At 37.2% G+C, this 26,893-nt stretch overlaps 2 protein-coding genes across 2 annotated transcripts; both read right to left on the reverse strand.

Annotated features, from left to right (window-relative positions):
- Positions 1 to 19,630: 19,630 nt before the first annotated feature.
- LOC143579331 (ataxin-3 homolog) lies at positions 19,631 to 21,101 on the reverse strand. The gene is made up of 2 exons (XM_077062671.1): positions 20,878 to 21,101; positions 19,631 to 20,480 (listed from the first exon to the last, which is right to left on the reverse strand). The coding sequence occupies exons 1-2, from the start codon at positions 21,094 to 21,096 to the stop codon at positions 19,806 to 19,808; spliced, it is 894 nt and encodes a 297-aa protein (XP_076918786.1). The 5' UTR covers positions 21,097 to 21,101; the 3' UTR covers positions 19,631 to 19,805.
- A 2,267-nt stretch (positions 21,102 to 23,368) lies between these two features.
- On the reverse strand, positions 23,369 to 24,812 carry LOC143579330 (uncharacterized). The gene is made up of 4 exons (XM_077062670.1): positions 24,369 to 24,812; positions 24,103 to 24,292; positions 23,733 to 23,776; positions 23,369 to 23,686 (listed from the first exon to the last, which is right to left on the reverse strand). Exons 1-4 carry the CDS (start codon positions 24,810 to 24,812, stop codon positions 23,369 to 23,371), a joined length of 996 nt encoding a protein of 331 aa, XP_076918785.1.
- Between the last annotated feature and the right edge of the window lie 2,081 nt (positions 24,813 to 26,893).

A 26,893-nucleotide genomic window follows, 5' to 3' on the forward strand; every position in this document is an offset into this window, starting at 1 on the left:
GGAGGAGATACGTTCAGTGGAATTTAGAGACATTCTTCTTTATCTTTTCATGTGTAATCAAGTGCAATAGGCACAACGTTTAGGACTTTCGGGCTTAACCCGATTTAATTTCATGTTTTTAGGATATTCGGGTTTATCCCGACTCTATGTTTAGGACCTTATTATTAATGAAAAGTAATTTTAGGACGTAAAAAATGTTCAGTTAACATCCTAAACATCGTTCTGAAAATTCCTGCTCTCGCATTTTGCTGAAAAATCCAAAACAAAATCCTAGTGACAAAATCACGGGTCGTGCTTCACCTTACACGGGACCGTTGTCACCTTAGAATCTTCAGCATGATACACGCTGACTCCATACAATTCTCTGAATCAGATTCATTTATTCCCTCAAGAACACGAGGCGGTGCTACACCAAGCACGGGGCTGTGGTCGACGTTCCAGTCTCTATATATTACATTGCATCCTCACTATTCCATTCATACCAAACTAAAAATTCATGAAATGGATAACCAAAGAATGGAGTGGAAACCAGTGAGGAAATTCAAAAATGGCGATTCTTCTTCACACCTTGAGGAAGAAATCATAAGGCTTCAAGACATAGTAAGAGACCAAGTCGAGAGTAACATCCAAACAGAAGCTCGCTTGATCGAGTTGCCAAACAAGGTTGAACTGCTAAGGTTCGAGAATTTCCACATCGTTGAAAGTCACAACAAAGATGTGGATTACAAGCTCAACTTCCTAAACCGAGAAATCAGAAAGCTTGACAAAAATCTTTTCGAGCTCTTGGAAGCCAAAATTTCCACATCACACATTCAAATCTGTTTGGGAATGGTGGTTGTTAGCCTTCTCTTGTTTTCTTAGGATTTGTTCTTGTTTAAGTTTGTTTCATGTTTCTCGGTTCATGTTGTTTAATTTTCATTGTAATGTTTAGAAGTTAATGTAATTTCTTAGGATTTTATGTTTTTATCCTTAATCTTAAAAAAAATTCAGTTAAAAACCAACCAACTCATTAATTAAACAAATAAGCAAAAAGAACCTAACTGTTACATTCAGTATCGGTCGTGCCCCAACCTATAGTGCAGTTACGAATTTTTAAATAAAATACCAACTTCCTGATAACATAACCCTAAAAATCCACTCCACCTCTTTCCGAAAACTTGCGAACCAACACCAAAAATTCCAATCTTTGCTTCAAACCTTCGATTCCAAAACAAAAGGTATGTCAATTTGATAATTCTATAGTTTTAATTCATCATTTTAGGTCTTAATCGGACCCCAAATCCGAAATTCATACCAATTGTTGTTGAATCGGGTCAAAAGCCGGAAAGTAGGATGATTAATTGTTAAAATTTAGGGTAGGTTTGACCCGATTAGAACTTAGGTTTGAAAGAGTTTGTTGAAAATCATTCGGGTTCGGGTCTTGGACTAACCATATCATAATAATCAAACCCGGATGATATTTTTAAGAACTGGGTTGAATTTCACGTTCAAATCTTAACATTTTCAAAACCGAATTAAAAACACGGGCCGTGTTTATGCAAAACACGCCCTGTGGTCAACTGCAGGTCAAAAAAAGTCAAAATTGGTCACAATGGTCAAAACTGCCAAAACCATAGAAGCATGGGGATGTGCCTCATGAGGCACGGGGCCGTGCTTTGCTCTTTGTTCCACATGTTCAATAAAATTTTATGATTGTTTGCTTAATCTTGTTCTAAAACTGTAGATGGTTGAGTATGGGGACGAGGAACATGCTTTCTTGGTCTTCCTAGAGAACACAACACGAGATAGGATGGCTCAACAAAGATTAGCCTACTTGAACAACCGACTCCCCGAGCCAAACTTCTACGCATATGTCGTTACTTTAAAAAAGGTAAACCAAAGGAGAAGGTACAAAGGGCTTGTTAATGGGCCATGGGCGCGTGTTATATACCAGAAAGGCAAAGCAGTGACCGAATTGACTAAGGAATTCTTGGCCTCGTTTTCAATAAAAATGAAGGACTTATCCGTGTGGGACGAAGAGGCTATTGAATTCAGGGTCGGAGGAGAATGGTATAAAACTTCGGTCATGCAGCTCGGTATCGATTTGGGCTTTTACACGATCGATGAAACCGAGTCTCCCTTATGCTATGAGGCCGGGACAACTTTTGCAGATGAGGATAGTGATGAATCAACTGAACCAAGAAACACCAGGTTACAAGCATGGGAACAATTGAGTTACGGAAATGAGCATTATTGTGCAAGCAGCACCAAGATCACCGCTTTACGTGACCCACTGATGAGGTACATTCACCGCCTAATGAGCCACACAATTACTCAGCGTGGCCAAAGCGAGGGGGTCGTAGGATTAAGGGATTTTTGTGCCCTTTATTGCATCAAGAACGAGGTACCATGCAATATCAGGTACCTATTATGTTAACTGTTTAAAATGAATGCAAATGTAAGAAGCCCAAATACCCTGATCTTTGGTGGTGCATGGATTTATCAGCTCTACAAAGCTTATGTTGCAGACATGAAAAAACACTTAGCCTGAGCCCAATCCTACTTTCTCTCAACTTCTGTATCAGTATGCAAATGGTGCAGTAGATATAAAGAAACCCACAAAAGTGGAGGTTTCATGATGCCCTGAACCAATTTTGAGATCCTGAGGACCCCGTTGAGATGACCGTTATGGACATACCTGAGAGGAGGACCGGATCACCACCACGACATACCTACCACCACACGTACTCTCATCAGGGTGTCCCATCATCATCAGGAGTTAGCCCCAGCTTGTCATATCATAGTCAGTACTCTTTCGAGGGGCTGTATGAGCTCATTGACCAATTCCAAACTCACACCACTACTTCTTTTGACAGGTTATGAGGACAGATTGTTGCATTTGACGCACTGCGTGCCATAGAGTACGCAGAGACGAGGCGGGAAATTCATCAGTTGGGTGAGCGTATGGATAGGAAATGGGGACCCTTTGACCCTGATCAGACGGGTAACTGACGAGCATCGACGATGGTAGGCCTGGTATGGGCATGGGCGCTAGTATTTATTGACATTATTATTATTATTATTATTATTATTATTATTATTATTATTATTATTAGGTTTGTTTGTTTGAGACAATTTCTATTTGGTTGTTTGTTTGTTTTCTACTTATTATGGCTAGGGGGTGCCAAGACATTTGACTAGGGACTTATTTAGCCCGTGTGGGCAGGGTATGCATGATTTCATACCCAATTTTCAATAGTATTATGCCTTGGTTGTTTGTTGGTTGTGTGCAGTTTTTATAATTTAGGTACACTACAGGAAAACGAACGAAAAATAGGGGACGCTCTGTAGAAATTATGTTGGCCCGTATGGAAGTTCCTTTCTATTTTACCCACCAACTTCATATGAATCTTTTCACATTAAGGACAATGTGAGATTCAAGTGTGGGGAGGGGAAATACTTGACTAATTGCTTGCTCAACTAATTATAAGATTCTCTAATAACAAAATTTTTGTAGCAAACAAATACTATTTTTTATAACAAAACCAAAAGAAAATCTAAGAAAATTTTTGAAAATAACCAACTAAAAATCTACTATAACCTTAAAAGTGGAAAAGTAAAAAGTAGTTTTGTAATATTGAGAATAAATTTATGCAAAATATGGCGTTTTTACCCAATCCCTCTATTAGTGTGAGATAAACCTCATGCCATATAAATATTTTTTCAGAAACTTTTAGTGAGTCATATGTTTCGTGTGATTTAGAACTTGTCGCAAATTTTCATTTGAAGACTACATGAAGCATTGTATAAGGAAGAAGGTAATATTATCACCATTCCCTCAAACAATTCTCCAAATCACAAAACCCAAAAACCTTAACACTTTATTCCTCTCTCCGGTAAAATACAACATTGGTCTTTTACAGGCAGACCCTAAAGAACTGGAAATGCATTCTTTCGATTTTAATTTCCTTTGCTGCATACATTTCGCAAAACTTAGGTTGCCTACAGAACTTAGGGAGAGAATCTTTCTCTTTAGTAATGAGTTGAGGAAAAAGTGGCGCCAAGACGAACAAAGGCTACCATTTTGTGGAGTTTCCAAAAGTGTAATGAAAAGAAGAGCAAAAAAATACGAACGATGCTTAGGATGTGGAAACTGGTCCCATGAAGGAAGATGGAGAAAATGTCAAACTCAGTCTCAACATGAATATACCGAACTAATGAGGGTGGGGGCTATTAAGCTCAAAGTTGAACCATCCATTAGAGTTGGAAGTTATGTTCAGAACAGGATTAAGGAAGAACTGATCGACATCCTCGACAAAACTGGTCATGACGATCTGACCTTAAAAGACTCACTAGATTTGTTCTAAAAAAATCAGCAATTGGGAGAAAACCATTGCAGACATCTCAAGACTCCCGACAATTAGCAGAATTTGTATTAACCATCCTCATCCTCATTAACCTAAACCCTTGAACCACCAAAAAATTCCAAATCCCTACTCAACCAAAACCAACCCATATTACCTTCTGATCTATGCAACCATTCACAAAGGTGGAGATTTGCCGGTACTCTTTCATCAGCTGTGGGATGCTTAGACGGTACTAGTGCTTGAGTAAGCGGTGCTCCCTTTCTGTTTGCAATTACTTGAACTTGTTATAAGCTTATTCATCACAGGTCACATTTTGGCTAAGAATGTTAACATACATACATCACAGGTATGATCAAATATAAAACCGAGCGCGAGTGAACATTGTGATAACGTGACGTTTTTCATAAACAGAAGCTCATAAAAACAAATCACCTTTTTATATATCACTACATATATTCCTACGATTTAAGGTTTGTTTTTTTTCCCATTTTCTTTGAACTCTGTTGGGGATGTTTAAGCTATGGTCCTAACTTGCTATTTTTAGAGAATATTTATAACTAGCTTGCTTGAGGACAAGAAAGGTTCAAGTGTGGGGATGTTTGATGTATATAAAATTTTACATCTTCTTAGCAGCAAATAAATTTTAAAAACTGCAACTTCTATCAAATAATATAGTTCAGATAGCTACTTATCATGTTAAAATGTATTTCCAGGTAGACCCAAGCCTCAAACGAAGAAACGAATGAAAAGCCAAAGAGAAATCAAAGAAAACCCAAGAAAATACAGAAACACACCCCCATGCTCCATAGAACACGCCCCCATGTTTTCATGTGCAAGAAAAGACAAAAATCTATAAGAAAATACAAAATACTGGATAGCTAGACACGGGGCCGTGCCCCAGTAGGTATGGGGTCGTGGTCACCTTTCAGAAAAGACAAAAGAAATATAAACAAATCACCAGAAACATGGGGCTGTGCCTCATGAAGCATGCCCCCGTGGTGAGTCATCATGCACGATCTTACAGAGCATTTAATGCAACTGGCCACATGGACTCGGGGGCGAGCCTCATGGAGCACGGAGCCGTGCCTGGTTGCCCAGACAGCCTATAAATAGTGGAGTATGTTGCACTCATTTGGTGTGCTTGAAGAAAACTTCTATACAAGTTTCACTTATAAAAACACCCACATTACACCCTTATTGAAGATCTTGTGGAGAGTTTGAAGGCTTGGAGGCTATCATCATCATCTATCATCATCATCATCCATCACCATTGAAGAGGGAAGATTCATCCAACATTTGGTTAGATTGTTCTACTTTGATCATGTGTTTGTTATCTTCATCTCTTATAATGTTCATAACCATGCTCATTATGAGCTAAACTCCATTTTTCATCTAATTTATATAAAGAAGCTTTGTTTTAATTGATTATTATGTTGAACATGTGATTTAGTCTGGTAAAGTACATGGTTATTTTGCAATTATCCTTTGATGACAATTTTTTTTATCACTTTAACTCAATAAATCAAGGTTGATGATTAATAATCAGTCATGATTCACTCATGTTCTTGGAGACTATAAATTGTAAAAAGAATACCTTGATAAATTATTCAAGATAAAATATGGATCCTTATATTTTACTTAGAAATGATCAGATATAAACTATGATCTATTTCTCTAGTATTGATAATTCTGAAATAACATTGTTAACACGATTGCTTAGGTTATCATGCTAGTTAAAGAAATCATATTTTAATGAAATGTGTAATTATAACCTAATTAAATCAACCAAGGGGAGGTTGTGTGACAAAACTATAACCACCCGAAGTAGTTAGAAAAGATATTTGAGAAATCGAAGTCAATCCTAATCTTTCTACTTTGCTAACTACTTGCCTACTTAAATTGACATTCTCGTGGTAGTATGAGATTAAGCAAGGGTGGACTTGAAAATACGCATGCTACTTTCTTTTACATCATAGAATATGTTCCTTAGAAAATGAGGAGCTATTCTATCATATATTATTAGGGCAAGTTTATCACATGTTTACTTAATAATCATCAAGGAAGAATGGAGTGGATTCTTAATCTTACATGGTAACCTTCATATATTTGATTTACTCATTTAAAATTTCTCTTCTTGTCACCTACATATTATATATATAAGTACTTCTATTTTATAAAAAGTTTAAAAATCAACTCAAAAATGATTAAAACTCTCCGATTGAGCTAAAACCAAGATTCATTATTAGAAACATTTGAGTCCACGGATCGATACTTGGTTCTTACCAATACTATTCTACATATACACTTGCCTATTTTGTGTGTGTTTAGTTTTAGTAGAAATCACTTTTATAAATTTAAAGCACAATCTTGTGCAAAAGCTAAATCTCCCATATCATATTTTATAAGCATGCACATGCATCACATCATTCTCCTAGTGAACCTCAGAGCAAACAACCATTTCCCCCCAATACGTAATTATGCCGATTAACTCCGCTATAATGTCACTTCATCACAACCGCTAGTATCCCATCTTCATTCAAACTCACCACCTCATGAGCAAGTCAGACTGTCTGACCCTACCGCCGATATAAACTACACATACCAGCTCGCAGACGCGAAAGCCTTTTCAGCTGAGATATCAAATTTTAAATGCCCTCCTAACACAAAGTTACCCACTCATCTAAGACGCTATGACGGTTCAGCAGATCCAGAGGACCATATGCATATGTTTGCTTTGGCTGAAAACATTGAAAGATGGTCCATGCTTGTTTAGTGCCAAATATTCGAACAAACACTAACCGGCGTGGAAAGAGTTTGGTTCTAAAACCAACAAAATCATAACATTCATAGCTTCCCTGAGTTACGTGACAAATGCTTCCTCCACTTCGGTCAACAAAAAAATGCATTCGTGACCCACTAGAATTACACAACATCAAGTAGCGATAAAACGAAGGAAGCCGAGATTTCATGGAAAGGTACAAAAATGAATCGTTGCGTATCGGAAATGCCGATGAACGACAATGCATATCTGGATACGTCCATGTCATACTAATGAGAGAGCTGTATAAAGAACTCAGTAAAAGAATACTGGCCACTATTGAAGAAATGTATGAAAGAAAAGAAAATTTTTGACGAGGTGAAGAAGCTGACAAGCAACGAAACCACCTAGCCTATCACTATGATAACTCGAACCAATGCCCACGAGACTATGTGAACAGGCAACGAGAATCGTATTCATCTCGTTCTTACTCACGAGATCAAAGAAATAACCTATTCCCATATGAAAGACCAAAGCCCATAAGAATGATTGACGATCCCGAACAGCTACCCAAGCTCAGTAAAACCCAATCATAAAATTTGGCTACCGAAAACGCAGCTCAAAGTTTCCAGCCACCAAGGAGAGAGAATGAGATATATGGAAACAACGAAAAATCATGGTATGATTTCCACAAAGTGAAAGGTTATGATGCAAAAGAATGCTTTCACCTGAAGCGCGAAGCCTTCCATGCATATGAAAAGGGAGAGCTAGTTCATCTAGCAATTTCGGAAGATACAAAAAAGAGGGTTATACCCTCGAAAAAAAATCATGATGATAACCAATCATATTGAAAAGCGAATCAAAATCTGGCATGATGAGTGGGCCATCCGGGGCATCTATTTCCCTTCTCTAAACCAGGTATCAGCCACGGAAGAGGCCATGGTAATCGATATGCGTACGTCCGGATTCCACATCCATAGGGTCTTTATCGATGGGGGAAGCACGTAGGATATGATGTATGGCCATTCTTTCAGTCAACTGCCAGAAGAAATCATGTCAACGTTGCATCCATATGCCGGAACCCTCATGGCATTCAAAAATGGAAGAATACAACCGATCGGTAAGTATTGCTTCTGGTAACACTCATGGAGGATAGGTTTTCAAGAATGAAGCACGTGTCATTTTTAATAGTCAACGACATGTCGGACTACAGAATCATAATTGGTAGAGCAACAGTGTTAAGGTTCGGAGCATTAGTGTCTCCGGCACAAGCCACGATGAAGGTTCCAAAAAAGGCGGATGACAATTCGTTTTGCAGCTGAATCCCCCCCCCCCCCTCCTCGATTGGTTGCCTCTATAGCAGCCAACGAAAGCAATGAATGGCCAATATACCTGAGTTTATCGGAATAAACAATCAAAGTAGGAGGCATGATAAACGGTCGTGCACGAGAACAATTGTTCAATCTACTCTCAAAATACGTAGATGTATTCGCCTGGTTTCCATAAGACATGACCGGCATCCCTAGAAACATATGTGAACACAAACTTCATTCGGATCCATCCACCCGTCCGGTGGTACAAAGACATCGTTTTCTGGCACAAGACCGTAGTAAAGCAGTGTTGGACGAAGTAAGTAAGTTGGTAAATGGGGGGGATTATGTGGGAAGTCCTAAAACAAACATGGGTTACTAACCCAGTATTGGTCTGAAAGAACGATGAAACCTGGAGAATGTGCATTGACTTCTAATACAGAATCAAAGCATGCCTCAGTTAGTATGGCAAGAATTGGGTCGATGAACAACGGAAAAGTCAAGCAACGGCCACACTCCTTACAGCTTGGCATGCGGATCCGAAGCCGAAATCCCAGCAGAGATAGGCATGCCCACAAAACACACCATAGAGGTTGATGAAGACAAAAACAACACTGAGCTTAATATCAACTTAATACTAGCCAAAGAAAGATGCAAAATGGCAGCAATAAACGAAGCGAAATACAAACAAAAGATGTGCCAGTAATACAATAAAAAGGTCCGTCAAGTGTTATTCAAGCCCGAGGATTACGTGCTCCGGTCGAACGAAGCTAGCAAGGCCGAAGATCAAGGAAAATTGGGACCAAAACGGGAGGGTCCATACCATGCCAGAGAAGCACATTCGAAGGGACCCTACAAGCTTCAAACCATGAATGGAAGGCCAGTCCCAAGACACTAGAACACAATGCAGTTGCAGAAATGCTATCATTATTTTAATATTAAAATCAAGGCTATGTAAGCCATCGCATATTGGCTACATTTAAGGCAAATTTAGGTTCACAATGAAGCCTAAAATGGCATGTTCGTATCCAACGGCGAGACAACTAAAATTGTACGACTAAATTACCGGAATGTGAGGCACAACCCACATAGATGGATGGATAGTGATACAAACCAAAAATCTGAGCCATGTCTAAGTAAGGCAGACATTCGTGACAAAACGAGGTATATTATATTCACTATGTAGCAAGTAAACGATGAATCGGTTAATTCGTAGTGCTTAAACAAGTAACCGACCGATACTAATTATGACCCGTACACATACTGAGGGGTCATATACGAGTTATAGATATATTATAGAGGCTAACATATTGATATTTAGGCCCCAGTACGTTTAAAACTCTTTAAACGAAAAAGGTTTCGTTTATCGATACGCTATAAGCTTAAACGCAATCGTTAATATCAAAACGAGCATTGTAGCATCTGTTAAGCCGAAAAAGATTTATAAAGCACTTATATGACATGTTTTAAGCAATCTGTGAAAATATTTTGGAATTTTACAACGAGTCAGTACGTTTTTTCTTATTTTACAAAAAGAAGCTGAAAAACACTCGATTTCACGCTGGTTTTCGCACTCGAACTAGTTTTCTTGTGAAAAACCAAACCCGAATTAAATTTTGGACCGAATTTTACATATGGCACGAATACCGAGGCACCATTGGGACAAAATGGAGGCCCAATGGGCTTTATACATTGGTGGCCGCAAAGGGGGCAGCCCACCCCCCTTCTAGTATTTTCTATATAAAAAAAAAATTTAGAGATATTTTGGACCAACTTTTCCAGAAAATACTTACCCTTGCTGTTCTTCTTCATCCTCCAGCCCAAACCCTAAGGTAAATATTGATTTTTACATTGATTTTAACCATGATTAACATAGTTTAACCATGAAAAATTAATCCTTGATTAGTTATAAACATGTTTAACCATCCAAAAAGCATAAAAATCAAGTAAAATCATGTTTTGATGTTAAACATGTTTACAAAACAGGAACATATACTTTTTTTATCAAAAACGCGGATTAGAATATGAATACAACGTTTTTACGGCTTGAAAGTTCGGTTTGAACCCAAAACCGAAACCCTAATTATCAAGTCTGTTACATGGATGATTTATGCTTGGTTTGATGTTATATGATATGTAGATACACTGAGTTTACAACCCGAGACCCGGAAAGTCGTTTAAGCTAGCAAAACTCATCGAAAACCGACAAGGTAAACCCGTAACACTCGTTTAAGGGCTGTTTAGTATTAGGTTGTGACGTGCTTGTTGTTTGCTTGTGAAAACATTCAGGAACATTAGGGATTATATAAATGAGTCCCTTTTCAAATTTGGTAATTTTTTGATAAATGGAGAATATTTGGTGAATTTATTTCCGTTTATGAGCGTTTATTTGGGAAAAATAGCTAAACATATTGAAAAATTGTGAAATTTTGTTTTGAAGATTAATATGTTATGGTAAGATAACTGGTAAAGTTTGGGGATCATTGGAAATGCCTAAGTATGGTTTGTGCAATTATGATTTAACCGAATTTTAACAGCCGAAAAACGCACAAAAAGGCATTTTTTCAAAAGAGTTAGGTTCTGGAGATTTTGCAGGGGCTATGTAATAACATTTAGGCCATTTTTAAAAATTATCGGATTTTTCGGAGGTAGTTTGATATAAACGGGCCATTTATTACACGATTATAACCTATTAAATGAATTTTTATAAATAAATAATTAATCATAAAATTTATGAAAATATTTTTATAAAGTTATCCATATTTTAATGTATTTTTACAAAAATTTACATAATTTATATATAAGTACATATTTAGTTATGATTAATCAAAGATTTAAATTATTATTGTTTTAACGAAACCGGCAGTTTGATGTTTAACAGACTGACTGGTACGTCAAAATATCAAGAGTGGTCAAATATTGTATTTTTGGATGAAATTGATAAAAACGAACTTTTTACGAGAATTCCGGACAATTCGGGTGGATTGTACGCGTCTTGTATAATCAAAACCGTGTGAAAACGGAAACGAACCCTGCGATCAATCCAGATACCGAAACCTTAAAATTCTTTTATAAATCAAATCATTTTATCAATCAATATGTTTACTTAAGTTTTTATGATCTTACCTATTCCCGAAACGCGTAAACGATCAACTTGGTTAGGCTCGGAAAACGGTGAAACTGAGCCAAATCTGATTTTAAGTATTTCACAGTATACAACGTCACAATCTAAGAATATGGTCATGTTTTGGGCCTAACAGCTATAACCAGACTAGTTATACAGCCCAATTTGGTTTAAACACTGTACTAGTATTAACAGTACGATACCGATTATAGGATACGAGTTATAATCGAGGCATAACACTTATTGACGTATATTACCTACTCGAACTACAATAAGGTGAGTTTCACGACCCCACTTCCTAAACTGTTTTACGAACTTTTGGGGTGGAAAGCATGTTTACATATACTTATATACTTGAAAACGTGTTGTGATGTGAATTATCTAAGTACTAACACTTGAAAGTCCCCACAAACACAAGTGATTAACTTTGTGCCGGTGACGTGTGGATAGTACTATCGGTTTGACAAACCCAACTGACAGAGCCGGTGGGGTATGCCGGAACATGTTAACCCAGTTGCACATTGTCATTTAAACTTATTACATACTGCTATGTGGTGTTAGACATAGTACATACTTGGGGAAAAGTGGCTGTTAAATGCCAACGGGAGTGCATGGGCAGGGGTGGCCATGTGTTTTAGCTCGTTTCGGTTTCACTTGTGGCTTAGTATAATACATCATACACATACATGTATACATACACAATGTAAAGTATACGAACTCGTATACTGATTTCGTTGATACTCGTGAAACTTGAAACTCACCAACTATACGTAGTTGACCCGTTTTAACATGCTTTTCAGGTAAAGCAAAGGTGGAATGATTTGCTTACGTTCTTGGTGTTAGGAATGAAGTTGAATAGCTGTGAATAGACGCAAATATATAATATTGAATAAGAAGCTCGTAAACCGGTTATGTGATTCTCATCTAGTTTGTAAACATAGTACCAACCCATGTAATATGATGTAAATTAGTTTGTGAATTTCTTTATAAACAATGTTGTTGATACCAGTATTATCTGTTACATTCCCGTTTTACGCTTCCGCAACTACCTAGTCGGGGTGTGACAGGCATAGCCCATGCAAACAAACTATGTGGAAATTCACACATTCAGGTCACGATCACAACATAAGGCATGGCCAAACGAATGAGCAATTCGAATAATACACTAGACGGACAGATAACAATGCTAGTCATGTATCCGATAGGTGCATGCGAACGAAGCATAGTTGGTAAATAATGGTCAGAAGAAAACTTTCATATGATAAGATCCCAATCATGCATTGGATCAATGGTTTGATACAAGTAAACCGAAATATGTTGACATTCATTAAGGCGTTGCGTCCAGATACAAAACAAAGAAAAAATACGAAGAAACATCACAAATTACACCACCAGGACAACCGAAATAAGCTACAAATACTAACGTGGACAATTCTTCCCTACATCAGTCAATCCAGCATCATCCTTTCCAGAAGTATCACCTTCCGGATCAATTCCCTTCAAGAACTCAATCAGACGATTCAAACAACTAGCAAGAGCATGAAGATACGGATATTGCACCTGATCATACCAGGTAGCAAGCATGACAACGGTTTTCTCGGCATCTAGTTTACAGAAGGGAGAATCCTCGATGGGCAACCCCTTCTAACCCCTCTGAAAACCTTCAAGCAAATCATTGTGTGGCCCCTCATAAAAAACAGCCGATTGAAGATCCCCAAGAGGTTTCAATAATTTCTCACTCTTCAACAACTTCCCCAAAACTTGGCTGAATCCCTCCTACATCAACCACTGACGCTCCAAAGACAAAAATTCCAGCCGAGCATCAACCCCACGATACAAACCAGAAAGTAGCTCATTCTTCTTACAATATGCCTTCACCTTGGCTTCATGAGCTCGTACAGCCTAATCTTTCCACTTCTGCATTTCACCTAGCAGCTTTAGATGTGCTGAAAGTTAAGACTCAAGCTCCGAAACACGGCTTGCATCCCTCACCTCATGAGCTTCACGTTACCCAGATTCCTTCAACTTGATCTTTAGAGCCTTGAGCTCAAACAACGCTTGATCAAGTTCATCCTTGGATACACCCTCGTCACTGACACGTCTTCGGACATGACTAAGTTTCGACTAAACAATGTCAAGTTGTTTCCTTTATAGGAATTTTTGGTCTTATAGCGTAGGATTTTCTTCTCCTGATGGTCAATTCTCCCAACTGCCTTCTCAAGCCTATCATCAACCTCATACAAAGCACTAAAGTGTTTAGTTTTAAGGGTTATCAGCCGATCCACGGCCTATTGATCCGTATCTTTCTTCTGATTTAATGCCTCCCCATTAGGAACACCATTAACCACAAAGTCACGACATTGGGACCCGGTCTGGAGCTCATCCTTGTACAATATATTACAACATGGTTCAAACTTACGGTCAACATACAACGGATCCACTTCAGTAATCATAACAGCCAAATTCTCCTCACTCTCAACCCTGATCCTTCATCGTTTGCACCAAACATCGGCACCACAACCACAGTGTCATCATCAAACACAACATCCTGCCCACCTTGAGCATATTTCTCAAGTCGCTGCAACACCCCACTCAAATGTGTCGGTTCACTAGCAGACTTACCGCCAGCTTCGGTGTCAGCGGTTGGATCTAAATGCAGTATTCTTTCTGGGTTTCGTATGTACGAGCCAAGTGTGGTATTCTCCCTCTTTCAACTCGCGAGAAGTATAAGTAACACCCTCAAACTTCGGCCGCTTCATGAAACCAAGCAATGGCATTCTGCAAAACAAAAAGAAGCGTTAGGATACGAAAAAAAGAAAAGGCCTAAGAGGCAATATATGTCACACCCCGACTTAGGGCCTAGGCGTGCGACCAATAGTTGGTACATGTTTTGTAAATATATCAGAGTTTAGCGTAAGTCTTTATTTTATAATAAAATATTACTATATTTTGAAATCTTTATTTGTAATAAAATATAGTTTATTTTGGAATGCTTCTCGGATAATAAATATCCATGTGTTTTACTTTATAAACCTTGTTTAAATATTGTATGCAATATTTTAATAATTAAAAACTGAGTCATCTACCTTGCGAGCATCTAACTCTATGAATGGCTATACCTCCTTGCTACCTGTGCTAACTTTATTTCCTGAAATGTTGGAAAAATACGTGAGCGATATGCTGGTGAATCGTTAACTCTAAAAACATTTTATAAATCTTTCATTGACTGACAAGATAGTTTTCTTGAACAATCTCAGCAGAAACGTCTCTTATTTCTGGGATTTGTCACTGCCCTACACACATAATTTCGGTTCTCCAGGAACTGATGCCCATGGAGAACTTTTATTATGATCTCTAGTCTGCGGCCACATAGCCTTAATTGATATACTAGATTAATTATGGTTGGATCCAGACACATGTGTACTCGGTCTGAGTTGCTTTAATAATCTATCTTGTATAAAATAGGGATCACGTAATCTCTTAAAAATTTTTGTTAGAGATCACGCAATCTCATAAATATTTGACTGCCTTTGTTTAAGATAAATAACCCGTTTATCTTGACTGAAAAAGGTTTAACGTATTCACCTGTGATTGTCTGTTTAGAATGATGTGATGATCTCGTTTGAAAACCTTTATCAATGAATGATTGATTGACCTATAATAAAATAGGTTTATATAAATACCCGGATCGTCTCTTAATCCGGCTACAGACCTTTAGTCTGGTTTGGATAGCTTTAAACCTTGATTGCTCATTTTTTTGAATAAAATATTTTGGACATGAATTCCTTTTATTTATTTGCTAATCATGTACTATGTTTCTTCTTCAAGAAGAAATGTCTATGTTGAAGAAGAAACATTATTTGTCTATAACCTTTAAAATCTTATGTGTCTTAATCATAAAATCTTATCTTTCTTACTCTTGAAGAAATATTATTTTAACTATATCCTTTATCCTCATGTATGTGAATGCTTATATTTCTTAACCATAAAGAAATTATATTTTAGTTATAAAATTTGTTTATATAATTTTGTATTTCTTAATTATAAATAAATCTTATTATTATCTTTCAATTCGATCAAGGTCTAGGCTATACCCTCGACTTGGGTCTAAGCCTTGAAATAATAATATTTTATTTGGGCAGAACCCCTACCTTGCGTAGCTTAATAATTACCTAGCCTTTCGGCAGCACTTTCGCACTTGCACGAATATCGGGGTATTTTTAATCTACTTTTCTTGGCACGCAACTCGAAGTGACGTTCGGGGGTCGCCAGGTCATGCACCTACTTCGAGGAGGAATGTCGGATTACTTTTGGGTGGCACACGCTTCGAGGAAACTTCGGGTATTGGTACGAATTACGAGGTTTGGCACGCCAAACGATGCTCGACACGCAAAACGATGTAGAGAGAGAGTAATTCTGGAGAGAGAGAGAGAGGTTTTGGTGTGAGTTGTGAGGTGTCGTGACCCTTTCTATTTGTAGCTGATTTTGGGGCCCATCGCGATACGCGATGGACCCTTTCTTATGGTTATCGCGTATCGCGATGACTCATGTAGGTCAGAGAGTTACACGTGTCGCCACGTGGCCTAACACATCTGCCACGTGTCACCCGGATGCGACACGTGTCGCTGAGTCATAGCGGACCATTGCGTATCGCGATGACCTTGATCTTGGACACATCGCGTATCGCGATGGGTTCCTGGATACAATTTTTCATTTTTGGTAGCCTGTCACGTCTTGGTCTAACTCACATTGTCCAAAAATACTAAGGCGGCTGTCAAGCGGCTCGCCGCGATTCGAGCATGTGAAGTGCGCTATCAAAGCGCCACATTGCGCCCAACGCCCTTCGCCGGCGTCGTCGCCTTTTCCTTTGCCTTCGCCTTCGCCATCGTCCTCGCCCTCGCTCGAGCTCGTGTGCATGCGCGTCGGGTGCTCCGCACCCTCCACTAGGACCAGTTGGTGTATGCTTGGCATAAACGAATATTACTTAAGAAACTTTCTTTCTTATAAAGAGCTTCCATTTCTTTACCACTTTCCATGTGAGATGAGTTTTATCTTTCTTATTTATACTCATGTGGAATGCTTCCACTTTTTGCCATCTTTCCATGTGAGATTGATTTTCTTTATGGAATATTTTTATTTCCTTATTTCTTTAACATGAAATAATTCTATTTCTTTGTTAAATTTTTTTTTTATATTTTGAGATTATTTTTGATCCTTCAACTTTACTAAGTTGTCAAATTTGGATCAAAATTTGGGGATGTTACAATATACCATTTTTTTCATATAAAATAACAGGCTCCATGAATAAAGAATGCCAGTTCCGGCGTATGCCAGCCAAAATCTGATGGTCAGTCAGTTTGTATATATTTTAATTCGTTTATTTACTAGTTTTTTTCGTTCACTGTATGAACTTTGGTACTTCATACGCGTGTGCTATATTTCAGGTCACATGTACTTAAAGAAGCTATTTTGGACCTGCACGAGTACGAAATGAAGACCCGGGATGTCCAGCACACAAAACGATGTAAAGTTTATATTATTTCAGTTTGCTTATGTGTTAAAGAACAACTTGATTGTATTTATCTTTGGCTAATCCATGAGTGTTGATGTCTAGTATTGTTGTGCACTCAGTCGGTTTAAGTTTATGTCTATCTGAACGATTAGTTTGTTGGTTGCTATGATAATTGCTTATAGGATTGTTTGACTAGTATGAATATGATAAAGCATACAGTTGCCCTTAGTTGGGTCACACTGGTAACGATTGTTGATAACCAGTGCCGTGTGTTAGCGATTGTTGATGCCTAAGGTTTGTCTAGTTAATTAGTATGTGTTGGTCTTTGATAAATAATCTGCTAAATCAACACGAGATTACTGTTATATGCTCACTTGAACCCCATGTGTGATTTGTTTCTACTAATTGATTGAAAGATTGTTAATTGCTTGTTTAATTATTAAAACCAAACTTGTTTGCTTGTGTGATCAGCACTACAATTCGTTACATCAAAATCATATAAAGTATGTTGCATGTTACATTGACAACATACTCCTCGTGGTTGGACACACTGCTTACCCTAGCTTGCTTTGGTGATTAGGAACTTATTTAATTATTTTTGACTAGATAGCGACAGTCTAGCATCAAAATCAAACCATGCTCCAGAATGGTGCGGAGAGGCGTCAGACAAACAACGAATTTATCCCTCAGATATCTTTGGTATCAAAAGCCGGATCCACAGGATTCAGCTTATCTTTGGCATCCCGCTAGACAAATTCAAAGTCGGTAACTTGTTGAGACACCCGGTAGAAGTGATTCTTCCACTCCTTCAAACAGGACATACCGTCGACAACATAATTGGGAGCCGAACCGCCACAACGATTCAAACTATACCAATCACCTTGCCGGTGTAGTTGATAAAACTGGCGAAATAAGGCAACGATAGGAATTCCCCATGAGCACGACATGCAGCCTCTAAGTGACTTGTCTATAGGCACCCCAAAGGTGGCAACTGAACCAACGACATCGAGAACGCGTTTAGAACTTCCAGTAAGAACTTGGTAAAGGGCAAACGAATATTAGCGAACTCGAGATGTTTGGTGTAAACTCATATCTTATTACTAGGGCTATCGGTAACTAATTGGTCTGTGGAAAGAAGGGCTGGATCTAGGGAAGCCGGAACACCGTACGTCCGACAATGTTTACGGAATTTTAATGGGGTCAGAGTGAAAAAACGAGCACTCATATCAGTTTTTGACGACATAACATAAAGCAAGCAAGACACACCTGGATGATCAAGAGGGAACATCAAGCAAATTGTGTGAAGAAATGGGGAGCACAAATATTCAGTTTACTTTACCTAGAAGTAAATTAAGTAAATAACGAAGACCCATATATATATATTTATATATATTCCAAGTGGGACGGTCTTCGATGACCAAGAAAGCAATAAAGTAAATAATGTGTTCTTCATGTGATCCGAAAATAAGCTCGTGATACCATTTGTTAGAATTAACGCACACGAGGATTTGGCGTGGTTCGGTCTGAACTGACCTACGTCTACGAGTGACAACTAGATATTCTTTGAGTGAATGATTACAAGTACAAAACATCAAATATATAGAGATACAACTAGGGTTTGTATCTTATTAAACAAGAAATTTAAACCGGGTCAGGCTTCAATCTGGCCACCCTATACCTTTCTGCCCTTTGGACTTCAAATAATAAACTGGGTCTACAACAAAAGGCCTACGAAACCCAACAGAAAGCTCTAGATAAGCCGAAGCACTTAAATGACACAACTAGCAAACTGAATCCGGCACACACTTCCAAAGGAAAACATAGCCGTTGACAATAGCCTTTGAAAGCCTAAATATCAATAAAGTTGTTTGCCCGAAAGAGAAACTGAGAAGAGTCACTACGAATAAAGAGGAACAAAACCCTTTATCAAAATAGAGGACAAATTGTGTTGGACATAATGGTCAGTGTTTACTTTGGAAGGATATAAATAGAACCTCCCAACCACCATTGTAGAGACATTGAATGAAATAACATAAATCACTTTAAAAACATACGATCAATTTGGTTCTAAGTTTTCCAAGGGTAAACCTTCCTTGAATTCGGCTCCGTTCCAGGACGGAGTTCAACTGTTAGCATTTTAAAAACAAATTGACCATAAGTTCGAAAGCAGGCAGTATCACTTAGATGGTTTAGTAATTCCCGACTACCAGTCATGTGAAAGCGTTGGGGTTCTTCAAATTAGTACATCTTTTACCTACAAGCAAATGGTCTAAAAGACAAAAACAAATAATGACATTGATTATTGAATAAAGGATCTTGATGATAACATGTGAAAAGAGAATCAATGAATCTCATAACTGACTTTGTAGTTTTAAACAACTATATATAGCACAAGTAAAACATGTAAAATTGACTATTACCCTTCTTTTTTTTTATTCAATTTGTAATAGACATTACATCAATGAATAGTATATTCTTAATGATCAATGCATAAATGATCATCCAACTATTAGTATTACTGTTTTATTAACCCAACTCAGCAATTGAAACCACTTTCCAAACTATCAATTCATGTATCTAAATTTATTTGTTGTCACCAAATTTGTTTGTAACAAAACTTGTCTTACTTTGTTAACCCAAAGTAATCACAATTCACAAATCCATAAAAGCAAAGTGAAACAAATTGTTAAAAAGTCTTGACAACAAAGCACAGGTCTCTTCCAACAAAGTACATGTAGTTCACACTTTAACCAACTCACTTTTCTTGTAACCCACTCTTACTCCTCTTCCTTTCACTTTCCCCATCTTCACCACCGGCGGCGGTAGTCACTCGCGCCAAGGCGGGCACTGGTGTTGCAGTCACTTCACCACCATCTTTCTTCACTACCGCGGGCGAAGAATTCTTCAAGCTGGCAGCAATGGCAGCTGCCAGCTCATCATCATGATCATTCCCGGAGGTCCCCACTTCACCACCATTGTCTCTCAAACTAGCGGCTATGGCGGCATTCAACTCATCATCTTCCGTTGGCGGCTGCTGGTAGCGGTCCCGCCGCTGCCCAGAATTGCAAGATTTAATAATCCGCTCAGCGTCTTCGGGCAGCAGCCACTGCCCGTACCCATTAGTGGCTTCACCGGATGTGACCGGGCACTCCTTCGGAAAGTTGCCCCGGACCAAAAAGATGCTCCACCCGAAACCTTTTAGCGTGTCGAGATAAGCGGAAAGGTAGAATTTCGATAGGTGTTCAGGGGCTGCGTATAAGCTGTCAAAGTTGTACCATTCACCGTTGACTTTTCTGATGCAGAACCAGTGGTCTTGAAGATGGCATATAAAGGCGTTTTCGAGTTCTGGGTCCACTTGCGCAGGCTCGGCAACTGGACTGTGAAGAGGGATCACTTGTAGATCCCACACCTCTAATGCCTTCTGTAACACCTGGAAACATATATTAATGTAAAATTAATTAATAATGTTTTTAGCTCAAATAAATCTATTGTTCAATTAGCTAATGAATGATGCACCAAGGCTCGATATTCATAAAAACTTATAAATTTAAACCTGAATAACAATCCTTAAACACAAAAAGTAAGATAATGCATAAAACACAGAGAGTTGAATAATATAAAAAGTGTGAATTATCCTATTTGCGAGATTTGTTATCTCTATGTAAAGCCAAACAAAGTCGGGGAATAAGTTTGTTGTGTAAAGTGTAAATGAATGAAATTAGATCAAGACCCAAATCAACTGACAAGCCCTAAAACTAATGTATTATTATTGGTTTCATTGATGGCATAGGATAGGTGTTGGTTAAGTAAGAATGTAAAAAGTTGACCTGGATACTGAAATCGCCATCCATGGAGACATTAAAGGATTCGTGGGAGACTTGTTGCATCATCTGGTGCTCTCTCCGGTCAAGATCGGAGGCGAGTGCGGCCAAATCGATCTCGGAGAAGAAAGGACCCTGCAGCACCGTGTTCACGCAATGAACGGCGCATAGCTTCGATTCTTGTACCTCGTGGTACAACATTCCGCCGTTGATTGGACCTTCCATTGCCTACCCTCGATTGATTGGAATGAATTAGGAAATAAATTCATGGCCGCTGGTATACATTTGTTTTTCATTTTCCTTTTTTATTTATCAATACATCACTCATTTCTTTTAGAGATTACTTGAATATTAACCCAACTAGTTTTAGCCTCTCATGTTACGGTGTTGTTTTACATTATTCGTTTCTAATATTTATATATTATATTGGATTTTAATTCATTTATTGTAATGAAGTTAATATATACTTCGGAGTTGATAATAAAAATGTTCACAAAGAAATTAGACGTTATAACCTGGTTTAAACTTTATCCAGGTTTGGTGAGACCAGTGACCCGCTTATTTTTTTTTGTTAAATTTTTTTTAAATTTATAAATAATATCTACTTTAAAAATATCAGATATTAATTTTTAAGATATCCTTATTCTATAAAATTTTCATATCAAATATTTGGTAAGATTAATTTTTAATTTAATTAGGTGTTATAACCTGTTTAAGGGCTATCTGGGTTTGGTGAGACCCATACCCATGAATTCGGGTAAAATGCATGAGAAAACTCAATTTACAAATAAAGCAATTTGATAGCTTGATAGAATATAAGGAGCAACCAGAGAGTTTTTAACGGTTTCGTTAATATATATTTAAGATTTAACGATTAATAAAATTGTTTCGTAAAATAAAAGCATATTAGAGTTTTTTTTATTTATAATCTTCAACAATATACATAGCATAATATGTTGACGATAACATTTGAAATTATATTATTTTCAATCTTTATTCTTTAACAAACACGCTTTGTTATTGATTTTTGAATTTTAACAAGTTTTTTGGATTTCACCAAGTATATTGTGAAATATATTCTAACACCACATATTAGTATAATATGTAAATATTTATTTTTATAAAAACAAATAGATTTAATACAAATAGAGTTTAAAGGAAAATTAATAATTTAGTCATGTTATAGTAGTATAAATGAAATGTAAAAGGAAAGTAAATAATTGATAATCATTGACATATATTACTTTTGGAGGGAAAAAATTATGAGGATTAACCACAAAGTGACACGTGTCCACAATTTTTTTACTTTATTAGAATAGGTAGATTTTAAAATTCGTTCAAATCAGTTCACTGATCAAATCTTTTGTTTTAATTAAGTCATTGAAACTTTCATTTTTTTTCAAATCCTAGATTTTTTATTTTTTCAATGTTTTTACTTTACATAATAACTTTTAAAGATTGCGGAAATTAGTAAAAATGCGAAATATAATTTTAAAATTCCGAAAATTTGCAAAAAAAAAAGTTCGGAAAATTGCAATAAATTGCAAAAAAAAAAAAAGCAAAAATGGTCAATTTTTTTTTTGAAAAATTGTAATAAATTACAATCCTTTTAGTTATATTATTAAAATTAGAGGTGGCAAATGCGTTGGGTCGAAACGGGTCATGGGTCAGAACGGGTTAGGGTTGAAACGGGTAGGATCAAAACGGGTTAGGGTCGAAACGAGTCACTTAAAAAAAAGGTTTTTTTGGTTTGGGTCGGAATGGGTTAGGGTCAACAGGTTCAGCTTAGAACGGGCAATGTCGGAACGAGTCAAAAAGGGTTTCGGGCCAGTTTTCCTTTTTGGAACAACGAATCATCGCGTTTTCAACATGTTACAGCTCGTTTTAACAACAAAAGCTCGCTTAAGCGATTTTTCAGTTCGTTTCAGGACCAACAGCTCGTTTAAGCGATTTTTAAATTCGTTTCAGCACCTAACAGCTCGTTTAAATAATTTTTCAGTTCGTTTCAGCACCTAACAGCTCGTTTAAGCGATTTTTCAGTTCGTTTCAGCACCTAACAGCTCGTTTAAGCGATTTTTCAGTTCGTTTCAGCACCTAACAGCTCGTTTAAGCGATTTTTAAGTTCGTTTCAGCACCTAATATCTCGTTTAAGCGATTTTTCAGTTCGTGTCGGCACGAAACGATCAAAAACATCTAGAATGCCGAAACGATCAAAACACCAAAAACCTTAACATGTCAAAATAAACCAAAATAAATCCATACGATTCAAATACGCCCAAATGGGTCAAAATACACCAAAATACCCTATAAACATAGAGTAAACACACCCAAAATGCGCCTAACCGGATATACGCACCTACTCTACCCCCTCACGGGCCACACTTCTTGACTTTGTCTTTTTATTTCAACCTTTTGCTCTTACCACCTTTGGTTGTGGATCTCTTTTCCTTCGTGAAAGACCTGATGTTATGTCCAGTTTCTTTACAGTTTTGGCAAGTCATTTTTCTTGCTGTCCAATCTTTTTGTTCTTCTTTTCTTTCTCTAAAGGGTCTCTTTTCCTTTTCACTGTCGGTCTACCGGGCATTCGCCTTTCTTTTGGAGGTAGGGGATTAATATCATCTATTTTAGGCCAATGCATACTTCCCTTCAACGGTTTGATATGATGTCTATATGCTTCCTTAAACATGTCTTTTGTAAACCAGTTGTTGACGTAAGTTTTTGGGTTTATGTTGATGAACCCTAAAGCTGCTACTGTATGAACACAGGGGATGCCTAACAATCGCCATGATCTGCACGTGCAAGTTTGTTCCCGAATCTTCACCACATATGCATTTTTTTCACTCCTTCAAATATGTCGTTACCTCTTGGAATAACTTCATAGTGCCTACATTATCAACCCAAAAGTCTATTAAAATTCAAAACAAGATAACAAAGAGATAAAAATATAACCATTACCTTTGTTTCTTTTTAATACCTTCTAGTTTTTTTCTGATCACATGGCATACTTCATGTTCAAATCTTTCCGATTTTTTCGCCATTAAGAACATTCTACGCATCACAAATCTTCTAATATCTTCTAGCATACTGATAATGGGCTTTCTTCGTGCAGTTCGTATGTGTGAATTAAAGCTTTCACTCATCCCATTCTCGAATGCATCACATGCCCTACCAACTTCAAAAAAGGCTTTGACCAAGTAATCGGATTTCTTTCGATAAGATGATCATACGCACCTTTGCTACTGGTTTTCAACTCTTCCATATGCATTTCAAACCATTGCTTACTAGTAGACTTTGCAACAGCCCAAAACAAATTTTTAGATTGAAGACCACGAAATTTCTTTATAAAGTTAGCATAAATGTGTCTTGTACATTGTCTGTGCTCGGCACATGGAAATACATCCTTTACAGCCTCTATGATTCCCTAATCAATAACAAAAACATAACATATAAGTAATAAATAACAATAAATAAATGTGTGTGTAATAAGTACAAAATACCTTATGTTGATCGGAAATTAAAGTTAGTCCAAGTCCACATTCCATTTCAATGTCATCCCACAATAGATTGAGAAACCATTTCCAGTTTTCCTTGTTCTCAACAGACACAACAGCCCATGCTAAAGGAAAAATATGATTATTGGTGTCTCTTCCAACAGCCGAGAGTAACTGACCATGATTTTTCAGAAAACATCCATCTAAACAAATAATTTTCCTACAACCATTGATCCACCCATCTTTAACAGCTTTGAAACAAATATAGTAACCACTAAAATAAATACCTCCATTTGGCATCGTTTCCACGGTCATATTCACAGTACTCTCCGGGTTTGTTTCCAATATCTCAGCTTGATAATCTGAACGTCTTGCATAATGTTCTTTCAACCCACCCTCAAAATCATCCAATACTTCGTCTTTTGCACTACCACGTTGGCCGGGACTCATGTTGCATTGGTATTTTTTCATGATATGTTCTTGTATTTCCCTAAAACTGATTTCAAGACTTTTAATTATTTTCTTAAAACATCGTTTTGCAATCAAGTATATGTAACAAGCCAATCCAAATCAAACTTCCTTGAGCATGTATGCTTATCATTTAGTGTTTTTAATTGAAAAGAATCCTCCCCACTAATCCTAGAGGCCCAAAGCCTAAATGGACACTTCCACACTTTCTTTCTCCCCCCTCCCCCTTCCCGTTGTCTTCAATTTCTTCGGTCCCACATCTTACCAACAGCCTATTGTGGTCGTTTACCGTGAACACTAATGGGTGACCATTTGCAACGCCATAATCAGTCAACATGTCTTTCAGTTGAGAGGGACTCTCAAATTTCATTAATACTACGGGCTTCGTTAATTTCCAATCGATACTAGGAACATAACATGGATGCACAACATCTACATCCTCATAATCTTCATCCTCATCATCCTTATCATAATCTTGTTCACTTCCAATCCAATCTTCAACATAACTGATATCAACTTCATCGTCATCATCGTTGTTAAAACAAAGTGCATTTAAGAAAGGATCGTTAACACAAAAGTCATCATTATCACACATGATATCTTCTAGGTTTACCTGACAAAGTAAGTATAAAAAGAGATCGTTAGTGATAAATACAACGAAGTTAAATTAATAATTAACGAGACATAATGTACATCCTATTTTTATAACATTTGAAAAGTATATATATATATATGCACCAAAGTGAAATACTTTTAACGGGTCGAGGGCTGTTTCGGGTACTAAAAATAGAACGGTTACGGGTCGAGGGCTACTTCGGGTACTAAAAAGTATTGGTTTTATATGAAATTTAGTTTCAACATTCCGACACATATATGTAGGTCCTATAAAAGGTTTTAAGTCAAATGGATTTAATAAAGAGGTCAAAACAAGTTTGAATAACCGAATTATAGTTGTTGTCTGAACCAGGTCAGCCTACATGCGGGCGCAATTTCGGGGATTTAATCTTCTTATTATCGCATGATTTCTGGACAGAAGTTACACAACATCATAAATGATTTTTTGTAATTTTTATAGATTTTTCTGAAATAGGTTGATAAGGTTTTGTGAATTTGTTCTGAATAAAATAGCGACTTTCTACAAACAGGCCAGTCCATTGCAGATGTTGTTTCGAGTTCTTAGACATTTTATTTTGACATGATTTTTGGTAAGAAGTTACTTAACATCAAAGTTGATTTTCTGTAATTTTTATAGATTTTTCTGAAAATCGTTTGATGAGGATTCTGAATTATTTGTGAATAAAATGGTGTTTTTCAGCAAGATACCTACTAATCTCATAACGGGTCAAAAGTGTATACATGACTTACCAAATGACAACGTGTGGATAACAATCGTTTTACTATTATTTAGCATGTTATCTTGGATATGTTTGATTGATTTGTTGATCATGACCCGTTAGTTTGTTGTTATCTAATAGTATAATTAATTAGGATTTTTTGACCCGTTAGTTTGAACGATTTATGATTTTCATTTCGATTTATAATTTGTGGCAGGGGAAGCTTTTAGAGCTTCCTAAGAAGTATCATTGGCATATAACAATTGTCAATAGTACTTAGTGCCATTCTATACTGTCAAATATCGTTAAAAATAAGGGATGGGTTGATGGGTTTGGCGAGACGGGTGCGCGTGTTGGGCTCATGGCATTTTATCGAGCGGTTGGTGTTAATATATTAAGAAGAAAGGATAAAATAAACAAATCTGTTGTTGTTCGATTGGTATTGAAGCCATGTTGCCGTCTTCGTTGGATTCGCCTAGTTCAAAATCCTTTGTAGATGATAAGTATAACATAAATGGTTCAAAGCCAACTTTTTGGAACAAGATATCTGATGACGACTTCTAAAAAAGGCGGAACAATTAACAAGCTTTCACAACGAAGAGGCGTTTGCCGACCATGATATGAATTCTGTGCCGGAGGTCAAGGAATTACAACGGAACTCCGGGAAAGCAGCCAGAAGTAATGTAAACGGTTCTAGAAGATCGCGAGTAGCACACATGGAAGTGGATT

This window comes from Bidens hawaiensis, unplaced genomic scaffold (assembly GCF_021521415.1).
Source record: "Bidens hawaiensis isolate Kalapana, Puna unplaced genomic scaffold, B.hawaiensis_p1.1 tig00029664_1, whole genome shotgun sequence".
NCBI lineage: Eukaryota > Viridiplantae > Streptophyta > Magnoliopsida > Asterales > Asteraceae > Bidens > Bidens hawaiensis.

What these genes read in the sequence shown, in the direction of transcription:
- LOC143579330 (XM_077062670.1), bottom strand. Translation starts at nt 24,812, where the DNA reads ATGAGTCCCGGCCAACGTGGTAGTGCAAAAGACGAAGTATTGGATGAT. An exon ending in TAATTTCCGATCAACATAAG is followed by an intron (nt 24,293 to 24,368) that starts GTATTTTGTACT and finishes GTTATTGATTAG; the next exon opens with GGAATCATAGAGGCTGTAAA. An exon ending in GTTGAAAACCAGTAGCAAAG is followed by an intron (nt 23,777 to 24,102) that starts GTGCGTATGATC and finishes GAATTTTAATAG; the next exon opens with ACTTTTGGGTTGATAATGTA.
- LOC143579331 (XM_077062671.1), bottom strand. Translation starts at nt 21,096, where the DNA reads ATGGAAGGTCCAATCAACGGCGGAATGTTGTACCACGAGGTACAAGAA. An exon ending in ATGGCGATTTCAGTATCCAG is followed by an intron (nt 20,481 to 20,877) that starts GTCAACTTTTTA and finishes ATATGTTTCCAG; the next exon opens with GTGTTACAGAAGGCATTAGA.